The sequence below is a fragment of the Perna viridis genome, chromosome 1 (assembly GCF_037379345.1).
Source record: "Perna viridis isolate PV_CMFRI_1.1 ecotype Kerala chromosome 1, ASM3737934v1, whole genome shotgun sequence".
NCBI classification, from domain to species: domain Eukaryota; kingdom Metazoa; phylum Mollusca; class Bivalvia; order Mytilida; family Mytilidae; genus Perna; species Perna viridis.
In genome coordinates this window covers 51260692-51272916 of record NC_142445.1, presented here as the reverse complement: position 1 = coordinate 51272916, position 12225 = coordinate 51260692, and the positions used below count along the sequence as shown (strand labels likewise).

General features: G+C 31.5%; 1 protein-coding gene across 28 annotated transcripts in view; it reads left to right on the top strand.

The window, feature by feature from the left end:
- The window catches only part of LOC148629254 (polypyrimidine tract-binding protein 1-like), a 66621-nt gene that overhangs the window by 35494 nt on the left and 18902 nt on the right, over positions 1-12225 (top strand). For 20 of the 28 annotated variants that reach the window (XM_088546968.1, XM_088546971.1, XM_088546951.1 and 17 more), the window contains one exon: positions 9736-9837. In XM_088546968.1, the coding sequence (XP_088403094.1) occupies positions 9736-9837 (102 nt within the window). Of the gene's footprint in view, positions 1-7855; positions 8029-9296; positions 9354-9735; positions 9838-12225 lie in introns of those variants that run through there. The other 8 variants (XM_088546977.1, XM_088546986.1, XM_088546970.1 and 5 more) reach the window with 5 other exon arrangements.

The window sequence follows — 12225 nt, the reverse complement described above, 5'->3', positions numbered from 1 at the left end:
ATAATACTGATAATCCATTTTAGGATATGATTTTGGTGCATTAATCAGTAACAAGTTCAATCCTTGGTTACCCCAGTATTTATACTATGTGCACTACAAACTCCTATATACTCTTAGGTCATTGAGATATTAACCTTATTGGTCTGGTTTTTACACATCTGATGGTATGGACACTCTATAAAAGGACTACATGTATGTAAGTCTATGACATCTTAATGTTTTGACAGAAAACATTGAAACCTAATTGAAAAAGACAAGTAATAAACTGATTTATAAAGAAACAGGAAACAAATGCAAGGTTCACTTTCTGTATTGTTTTGACATAATTTGGCTTATTGAGCATGGACTTCTTGTTAATTAGTTGTGCGAAAAATTTAGACCCAGTCCTAAAGATAATTCATGTTAAGGAGAACTAATAATTAATCTGTTCATCCTTCATGTTACATTTTTTTTTTTAGCAGATATTAGACATCTGTTGTAGACCTATTTTACCAGAAAGCTGTGTGTACCTGAATCTTTGACCGCAAACTATGTTTATATTTCATTATTGTGACTGGACAAAGTAAATAAATACTTATTTAACACCTAAGTATGAGATAATAATTATATTTGCCCTTTCTAGTCTGTTTGAACTGAAAATGGTAAAATTTTTATCTGAGAAAATGGAAAATGATTTAAATATGTTGCGATAAGGACTGTCTTGTCTAAGTTCGTGGGAGATTTATAACATCAATAATTTTACTAAGTAAATTTGTTATATCCCTGGTTATAAATCCAACATACCCAGATTGTTAAGGAGATCCAATAGAAAATCATATAATAAAGATATTGGTCGTTTGATCACCTGTCGTCTGCTTGTGTATGTCTGTCAGTTGAAAATGTCTGATTTTCTACATTTGTATGGATGACTAAGAGAGGATTAGGCATATCTTTCCAAAATGTAGTTCTAAAATTTTAGTTCTTAATGTCTGCTGCTGTGCAATTTGTCAAAAATGACACCTTGACTGAATTATTGTGTTTACCGGAACTTTTTCCATTCCACATATAAGTATTCTATGACAATAAGCCTGACAATATTTGACACTTTGCTATATCATCAACATTTCTTCTTTTTGACATAAATCTAACTTTTTAATAATTTTAACCCTGTAAAATCATCTAGCAGCCGACAGTCCCTTAAATAGAACATGTAGAAAAGAGATCTTGTTCCCTTTTTCCACAAATGTCTCCTCCTTGGGAAGCAAAATTGGTATATAAAAGAAAGTTAGAACTTTTTTTAACAATTTTGCATGATTTGGAAACAATACTGCTTGGTGCATCAGCCTGTACTTGCAGATAAATTCAGGGTATAAAAAAAATGTAAATGAGATTTTATCAGCTAATGTAAATGATACATTTGTAGACATGAGTTTCTAATTGCTGATTCTCTATCTCCATACAATGTGCTTACAGCCTGTTACAAAGGCAATGATCTTGTATTATGGGAGATGAAGGACATCTGTAAACCTTGTTACTCAGTATCTCTCCGATGTTTTTATCACTTGATTTTTACAAAGGCAGTGATTGCTGGTCATTCTACTGATCTGGCAAGGAGATAAAAATGGTTATGTTTATTTAGTTGTCTGAACAAGGTGCTTGTCAGAGTTCTTGTATACCATGCTATCAGAACAAATCATAAACACAGGGTACAACTTCTAAACAAATCACTTGTAAATACTTTGCTTTTCTGAACATTGGCCAATGTCTTTGGAAAAATTCAGGTATTCTTGCAGTTTTAGATTGTTTAAGAGATATCTGGCAGAAATAAAATGAGTGATTAAAAAGTTCAATCCTTCTTTTGAAGTTCATGATGTAAATTGAAAAGATCCATTTATCTTGTGCAGTGCTAGCTGTTAAGAGTTTTTGTTTTGTAGAAAAATGGTGAGAAATTTCATTTTCTTGATGGAGTCTTATGTAATGGTTTTGTCTTCAACTTTTGATACCTTGATACCTAGTTTTATACCTGTGTTTGATGATCATTAACTCTTTTGTCGTTTTGTCAGTCATGTTTGTTGATGACCACCATTCTATCAACTGTCAGCGTTTAGTTGTAAGAATTAACTGATAATGATTTTTTTTTTCATCTCCAACTGAGCAGCACTTTCTGTCTAGATTGTCTCATTGTGTAATCTACGAAGGTTATGAAGTTTGTTGATGATATCCTTTTTTTGTGCTCCCTATAGTTGTAAATGTGAGGAACTTTGTACAATAGTCAGTGGTCTAGTCCGGTATAATCATCATCAGCAATGCATATCACTGTCAAATCATACCCACCTTTGTAAAATCATTGTAAATGGTTTTTTGCGTTGAAATATGAGAATTTCATTGAAAATTTATGAAAACTAGAAGAATCAAATGGATTTTTCTCTACAGTCAGTTCAATATTTCCATCAATAAATTATAATAAAGTTTGTCTGATATTACTTATTGATGTTTATATACCTGTTGTGCAACATCCTTTTCAAAGTTTATGAAACATATAAATGGCAGTTAATAGTCATGGCTATCAATATCATCAAGTTTCGATGACTCCACTGAGATGACAGTGGAAGGGGACACTCCATAGATGGAAAATTGTGATAAAATCATCAGATATAGAAAGGGTAGATTACAAGCTTGACCTTGTTATTGTTAAGATTACAGATTAGGTTCGACTTTTACTTGTACCACTTTACTTGAGAGAGATAAGCAAACTTCCTCCCGGAATTTGTCTTGTTTCCTGCTTTACTAGATAAACAGGAAAAGCTTTGTCCTATGACACATAGTTCTCGCCATTGTATTTTCCTACGTAATTAAGCTTTAGTTTATCAAAGTACATGTACAATGCTAAGTCAGGAAGGATGTACTTTAACATTTTAGTACAAATCAGTGGTCTCAACTATTGTTTCTTAGAATAGAATGAATGATAAAAATATTTTCATCCTATAATTTTTTCAGTATGTAGTGTTTACTGAATTCATGTCTATTTTTTTTATTAGAAAATAGACAAGTCCTTCACTTTGCCTTGACAGCAGTTGATTTGGTATACCACTGTTCAATTCCTGCTTGATTTATTGTGGTTGAGTATCTTGTTTGTCACTGCTTGGACATACTTTTTCCACAGAATTTGTCCTAATTTTTGCTTCTGTTGTCTGAACTGCTATTGATATTAAACAATCAGTTCCAGTTTTTCAGCCCTCAGATGTAATATATAAGATGTTGGTACAGTCACGTAAATTATGTATTGTCTGTAAAGTTAGGATATGCTCATGTGATAGTGTCTAGTATGCTAAAATATTTGATTACATGAGGGAATTATACCACAGCCATGCAATTAGTATTATGTATAAAACTTTAATGAGTAAGGGACACAAATCTCTTAAATGCTAAGGGCCAGTTTCATTAGGAAAATTACTTACTGGCTAAGTTCTATAGACCCAACAACCAAGATAACAAGGACATTCAAAGAGGGAATAGTAAAAATAACTATTAGTATATGGATAAATTGATACACTTTCTCTAGTGAATTTTTCAATACTTGTGTGAAGAAACTTTTTTCTCCCCCTTTAAGAATTTTGTCGCGCCTAAAATATTTCAATACTTAGCTTTTGTGTCACTTACGGTTTTATATAAATAATAAAGATTATATTTTTGTGCAATAATTGACTACATTATACCCTCCTGATCATATTTTGGTTATACCCTCTTCCAATTAACTAGCCTACTATTGTTTTTGAGAAGCTGTTTGGCTAAACCAATGAGCAAGTCATTTAAGACAATTTAAACGACGGTAGGTGTCAATAAAGTCGTAGAAAATATTTTTATTCAAATTTTAACAGTATGTTATTTATGTGACGCCGAGTATAAATGTAATATATTATGTGTACTACTAATCATATTATAAATCTCAGACACATGTATTTAATAGCCCAAAATGATGATATATAATTCTAAGACAAAAAAAACCAAAAAAACAAGCAAGCAAACAAATAAAGATATTGACAATCCAAAGAGACGTATCAATATAAACAATATCGTAACATATTGTCCTTGATTTTGTTGAAGTTTAACAAATATTGTATTGAATTCATGTTAGGGTGTAATAATAACTTAGAAATTGGTTCTTTTGTTGTTTATTATATCATTTCTGTCAAGTTCATATTTCTAGTGACAGTCTTTGGTTGAAAAAATTGGATAGAATATTAGAAGGCTTGGAAGGACACGTAGATGTTACTTTTGATATGGGTTAGTGGCTTGATACGTGATACTGCTATTCACTAGGGGGTAGTCTACCGTGGTTTATAAAATATATCTACACTATTTAAGGTAAATCAAACTGAATTGATCAGCAGAACAACCTGTCAAGTGGTCGATATTTGAAATAAAAAGTTTTTACCTCACAATTTTTAATTGCTGAGACCTTGTCTGATAGAATCAGTTTAAAATGTCTTTATTGACATGCTGCAAGAAAAAGAAACACAAAAATTAGATCTATTCAATAGTGTAATTGCTTAGCTATTGAAAGGGTATAGACTTGTTGGGTTGGCTCCCATGGTTAAAATTAGAAATTACACCACATTTCTCTAGGGCACCTAACACACTTAGTGACATGCAGGTTTTAAAAAACGATCGATATAATTAAACTTAAAAGTGGCAATTTTTTTTAATAGATAAGTTTGAATTAAATAGCCAAAATAGAAACTAGCATGGTATCATTCAAGGACCGTAACAGTCTATTTGTAATTAAAAATTTTGGTATAATTTTCTTTAAGATACAATAGCCCTAAGGTCATCTATAAATTAAATTAGAAACCTAGAAAGTATTGTTATTTTCAGCTTTTTGGCAAAATTAGGGTGTTATTGTTAATTTCACAGATTTAATTTTGATGAATTAATTCCAGAAACAATTTTAATAGGTAAACTTGTCATATATGGTTAAAGTAAAAGTAAATTTTCCATTTACAAAATATTTGTGTGTTAGAACTGTTCGTATATGGATTTGGAAGTACAAGTAGTTGATTTGAGAATTTAATTTTGTTAATGTTCAGTCTACAAATGACAGATTTTTTAGTAGGGAGGGCCCTTTTCCGTATACATACTTAGAAAATCAAACCCCACTATAAATCAATTCGTAATTACAAGTAGAAACCATGTTATTTATGAATAACAGTTGCTTCCCTTTTGACAGTATTTGTATCTAGAAATTAAGTGTAGGAGGAATTGAGGAATTTTAATGCTTGTGTTATCACACTGATTATCACTTGTTACAATTTTGTTTACGGGCATACATCCAATATCAGAATTATGAGGACCTCATTCGAATCACAGTTGTAGATGTGTTTTTATATCATCAAGATTTGGAGATTTGATGTGTTGAAATATTTTGGTAACTGATAATTTTGGGTAAAAACTATTCTCAGCTAGAAAAGTGATTGATAAAATATCTTTTCAATCTCTTGAATCCTTGACTGTAGACTTAGGACCGCACCCATACAATTGCTTTCTCTTCAAACCACATTTATTTATTACTTGTCTTCAAATATCAAGTTATCATGTTACAGCTGCCATCATATTTTATGTACAATATTGTCATGATATAAATAGTCAGATCAAGATAAGAGCAAACATTCATATCTAAACTTTATTAACAGTCTTGACTGGTATTATCTCTAAAAAGTATTAATTCTACACGTACCAAATATTGATAAAATAATGAAGTAAATATGAAAACTAGAAAGCCGTGTGTTAGTTCAAACATTGACAATACTTCAACAAATGGTCGTTGTCATAGTGAAATGGTTCATATTTTAAATATTGATTTTGAATTTTTATCCATTTTATGTGTGTCTAAATGATCAATCGTACAGTCCCGACTTGATTGTTTGTCCAGGTATAATTATCTACTGAAAGATAAGTACCTAGGCGGCATGACGAGGTAACACTCAAGTTTCCTCTCATAAATTTTTAAAAATGCTATGTTATGCAATACCTATGAAAGCTTTTGAAATGTAAATAATTTAAAATCAGCTTTAAAACTTAGAAGAGATAGCATATCTAATTGGCTTCTTTTATAAATTGTATATTTGTCATTTGTGGTTGTGTTTTGCAACATGAAATTCTGGCTACCTGTCAGAAATACTCTTAGGATGACCTTATTTATAATGGGTTCATTAAATAGAATTTAGACTAATTTTTATTGAAATATTCATTTCCCATCAAATAAGGTATATGTAGGCAGGTAGAGTAGTTAAAACTTGTGTTAGGTTACCTTTCATTTTGTACCTCCCCTTATGGCAGTGATTACTAATACCTATTAGTCTATGTTCTGCTAGGTTCTGGTGGTTAATAAATAAAATGTTTTGACTAAAGTAAACTGACTTCATTCCTTATTTCAAGCAAAACATCTGAAAATATTACTAAGCCAACTATTCATTTAGATCATATCAGATATATAGTAAAATTAAGTTCCCAGAAACCATTTGACATGAATGCATAGTGTATTGTGTTGTACTTTTCATATATTCTTTTCTTTTTAGAAATACAAATTATAAAAATAATGAACTGCAGGAAATTCTGTTAATAAATTGTCAAAACGATAACAGAATATTGCTTCTGTTATGAGCTGGCAATATTAGATCCAGGGAAAATGAGATAATTTACATCAGGCTCGGTCTCAGGAAATAATTGCTTACAATTATGATGTAGTCCAATATCAGATATGAATATTGTCATCATTTACAAAAGAGCATCTGTCTCAAATACATGTATGAAGACCTAAGGCTGTTTCACCTGTTCTGTTGACCACCTGGTGTTCACTGTTTGATGTCTAAAAGTTGATGTTAATTGAATTGATTGGTCTATGCAAAAAAAATCCATCTAACCAACTAACCTTATATTAGGAATTTTAACCATAAAATCTTTAACTTGCACACAATCTACACCCCAGTCTCTTCTATGGATGCCACATCTATACAAAATATATCTTGCTTTAAGTGTTATCATGATAACTGGTTAACATAGAAAAAAGCCTTAGCTATATTATTCTGTCTTTAATTTTATTGACCTAATTAAAATATGATGACATTGTTTTGTCTTTATTAGCATGCATTTCTACTGTTACACAAAATCTTTACACGCTTGATATAATTCTGTAGATGTGCAGATCTTTACTCTCTCCAAATTTGTATTTCTAGTCATTTTTTATATGCTTTCGGTCTTCTTTAATTACAAAATTCCATGCCCACAATTGTCCTTAAGTAAAAAAAAAGATGTTTACAAATTTATGGTCTTGGCCAAGAGCTACACTTTGTCTCCTTTTTTAAAAACATTCTATTGCAAGCCAAAGTTGTCATTGGTAGTTCAATATATTTTTACTTTTTAAACAGCTTTGTGTCATAAATAAAAGATATGCTTGCTTTGTTTTCTGACAAAATGGATTTTTTGTAGCTAATTATTGTAAGTGCATTTTGTGAAAGCATGACTAAGTTCCAAGAGAATCTCTGCTATATTTTTCGAATAAACAAACTACAGATGTAAAATGTATGGCAAAAAGTGATCATATTTCTGTATGAAAACCCACTGACATTTTGACACTCTAGTAGGATCTGATAAGTTTTAGGATAATAAAGAGCCAAATATCTGATTGGAATCAATTATACCTGTGTTTTTATATCAAGGTGAGAAAAATACCAGTTCATCAAATGCAGCAATGATCTGTTAATTAGGTGGTACTACAGGGCGGGAAATCAATCGTGAGGGGGTGGCTAATATAACGTGTTATAATGTCATTGGTAACACACAATACAACCGACCCATACACTAAATCCTATTTAATATTAGCTTTCTGTTTTCTTCAATGTGCTGAATGCATGAATGGTTTGCTATTGAGTAAAGTATATATACTATCTAAGACCTCGGGGATATGTTGTAAAGTGTCGATTGGCTGTCTGACAACACCTTTCTCTCAGCATCTTTTTCTTTTTTCTGGGATCTATTCCATTCTGTCTTTCTGTGAGTATTGTTTAATTTATACCTTTATTGGGTTAAGATATTTGTTATTAATTGTGGTACATGTTGTCTTGACTGACATAGGCATGTTATTTACATTCCATGAATTAATTATCAGATTAACATGATACCAATAAATCTTATTACAAAAAATATAGGCAATTGTGATACCAGACATCATTTTGAATTATTTGTCTTTAGTATAGGAATTTTCTTTCTTTATGATTTGGAATAAATCGATCCCATGCTACCACACTGTTATTTACTGAGGTCATTTGTGATGTGCATCTCATATGCATAAGTTATTGAATATTTACTAAGGAAGAGATTGGCATCCATTTTTACTGGAAGGAAATTATCAAGGAATCACTAAACCTTGTGTTGATTTTATATCAGATAATTCTCCATAAATATCAGTAATGAAGTAATATATGTGTTACCATGCCAACACCTGAAACTGTGAAAATGACACACATTCTTCCATGGAATGCGGTGTTTGGTAATTGATTCAAGAGGGACGGGTGTTGCTCTCAGTTTTTTTGTATACTGAGTTGTAGAAGAGTTACTGGATGATACTTTTTTTTAAATCTAAAAAAACCTTTCCAACAGTTGTGGAGGGCTGTTCCTGACATTGACAAACATTATTTTCCTAGATATTTTTGCCATGCATGCATTGTCCTTTTTTAACTAAGTTACAGTATTTAAAAACGATTCTTACCAAACAGGGTTATACAATTAAATGCCATTTGGCTAGATTTGAATTTCAGTAAGGGTTTTGAATGGCAATTGTTCAACATAGCTTTTCACACCTTTTATGAACAGGCTATGATCATGCAAGTGTGACAATTTAAAGTTAAAATCTAATACTTCAAAATTGGCCCTTAATATTGTGGGAAATATTTTTATTGAAACTGAAAAGTTAATGATATTTTTTCATGCTGCTAGGAACCATAGCGAATTTACTCTGACATTTTGAAGCACTTGTGAGCTCATAATTTTGTATACTCATTCAATTTTTCAATTCCCAGTACTTGAGGCAATATATATTATAATGTAATTTGCTAAAATGTTTGGATGTGTTCAGGCTGATTTTCAATAAAACATGAATTTTTAATGCCATGTAGGATTTCCTGATGTCATGTCAAGTCATTATATGTTGGGATATTATTTCTGACTTTTTACACTACCCCATAATTATGCAAATTACCATTGGTAGTTAAGTAAATTAGATTCATCGAGCTGATTAAAGTATATATGCAGCCTGTCTATATATAAAAGAGGTATGCATGTTTTCATTATTCTTGTGGAATAAACTTTACAGAACTATGGTAATATGTTTACTCTACTTGAAGAGGCACTTCTTCAACAGTTGTGCTAACATAAGCTACAGAGGAGAGAAAATTATTCACAATGGAATTCTGAGAATGTAGATTATTAAATGATATTTTTGGCGGTGATTTTGAGCCACAGGTCATTCCAATAGGTTGTTTATAATCTGACCATTTCAGCTGGAGATCCAGACATATGTTACTGAAGCTATGAATCATAAAGTGCCATTATCACTTTCATATTATGATTTTTTGCACCAGATTGCAGTGAAGTTTTATCATTCAATTTATCAGTTGATGAAATGTTCTTTGAGTATCTATATCAGCAGTTAGGATATTCGCTGGAGCGTTTCTACAATATTGCTTTCTCTTCTGTTTTCAGAGACCCTCTGACGAACTAATGTCGAGCTCTCCAGTAGTGACCAACGGCACTGGCTTAAGTCCACAACACATGTCCAATGCTGGTGACAATGAAGCAAAAAAGGTAGGCATAAGTTTAGTTCTCATTACTGCATACCATATGGTGGCTTATTCATTAGAGATATAGGGAAAAAAAACAGGTCAATAATGTTACCTAACACTGCAAACTTATTATTGCTTTTCTTGTGCTTGATATTGCATGATGTTAGGGAGAGAAAAAAACAAACTCAGTGCTTGTTTGAAATTTGCAAATCATGTTTTATATTGCCCTATGGATTTTATTTATCATACTGGAAATTCCATTTCAACATAGATACAATATTTGTACTGAAAAATTCATGAAAAGTTTATATTCTTTTTATCATTTTTGTTCAGTATAATCAATAAAACAAATATGAGTGTTGTCTTTTGATCATGGGTATGGGAATTTCTGTCGGAATAATTCTTGTTTTATTGTTCGTTTTGTTTCTTTCTAAGGATTTATATTAATCAGCTTTAAAAGTATTGAAATTTAAATCTTAATTTTTAATTGGATTTAAAGTAAGAAAGCTGGCATACATAGTTGACTTAGTTACTCCTATGTACTTTCAAAGTAAAGAAATAAACTAATTAAATGTACATTTTTAAATCAGAAGAATTTAAATTTTTCTCCTAAGGCATTATAATTTAACTAGTTTTAGCTTGTCACCCATATGTTTTCCCTGTGTACTTTCCAACAATTTTTCATGTGTCTACAAGAAAAATGAAGAAGTGTTAACAATAGCTTGTGGTGAACTATGCATGTTAAATTACTTTATGGGTTCTGTCATTAGCATTTCGTAATTAAACGCAGAAGATAGGTGCATTAGCTAGGTTGTAAACACAAGGAGAAAGAATTCGACAGGTTTAAAGCAGACTGCACTCTGTACTTTTGAAGTAATCAACTTTTATTGAGTTATTCAAAGGAACAGATGCCAACTTCCTAGAAATACAGAATTTTAACTATCTGAAGCATTTACTATGGGTTTTCTTGAGATGAGATTTTTCTTACCACAGTTGGTTATAGTACAAGTTAAACATATTTTCTGTCTAAATAATGGTTTCAAGCTTTGTGGTGCTAAGGCCAGTACTCATTTCAAGTTTGCTAGTTCGTAGAGTTTTTGCCAGTCTGATTTTTGTAGGATCTAAGAAAATTAACTCTCCAGCAAGTTTTAAAATATGCATTGTCCAAAAAAAAAAAAAAAAGAACATGTATGCTTTGGATTTTGCAGAAGATATGTGACAGATGGCTGTTTTAATTATAACAAGGCCAATAAAACAGAGGCTGTTAAATATAATGCTGTTCCTAATAGAACTGTTCTATCATAACATTATATGGTGTCAGTTGCAGACGTGTTCAATATTGGAAATTTATTTCGAAGTGCAACTACTGCAGAAGAAATATTGACTGAAAACTTATGTGTCCCAATTAACCCATCGTGTTATTGGTTTTTAATGAAGTTTGTTTAGGATTTCCTTTGTCAAATGCTAATTTTGAATTTTAGATAAATTGAAGGAAATTTATTATGGTTCTAAAGCTACCCGATATTGAATGCAAGGAATGTTACGGAAATTTGATTCATGTTGGCCAATCATCCGTCTGATTGATGAGAAAAGCAGGGAATTAGAAATCGATAATGTTGTAATCCAAACTATAAACCCTTGTCAGATATGGAAGCACAGTGATACACATTGTCAACAGAGATAGCATCTAGTAGTATTGATTGTCCTGCTTCTACCTATCTCTATATTACCAAGGTGATTCAACAGAATCCAACTTTATAATTGATAGAAATTTTGTCCCAGAGGAAAATCGTCATTAATCTTAATGGCACCTAAAGCTTTTGTGTCTCCATTGTCATGCAGATGATTGGTTGTTTTTTGGTTGCTATAGCGATATAGTTGACACATCGTACAGATGTCCCGGTGCTTGTTTTAGTAATCCATTAGCAGAAACATAAACCTGATCTTAATCCAACTTCTAGTGGAGGAAATAACACAATGCTTTATTTACAGTTAGGCAAAGATAATCATGAGAGAATCAATCTGACTATATGAGATATCAGGTTTGCTTCAAGATTAATCTGTCAGAATGGCTGAGCTTTTACTGGTGGCAAACTGTTGGGTAATGGATGTCCTAAGTTGTTCAGAGGTTAAAAGTCAAATAAGGAAGACATGTAATGTACAAGCTGTCAATTCAATACAGATTGAGCCTTTTTTTCTTTTGCTATAAAGCTGGTAAATTGATTTTCAAGTCTTCTTTGGTTCACTTGGTACTATCAGGGGTCAAAATAAGCACTCTTCTGCTGGACAGCGGCAAGCAATTTCATGACAGGCAAGACAAAGTAAAACAGCTTGCCTGCTGAGTAACCTGATTTTGGACTTCTTTCTATTCAACATTCATTAGGGCAAATTAACTTCACTTGTGGCCAGT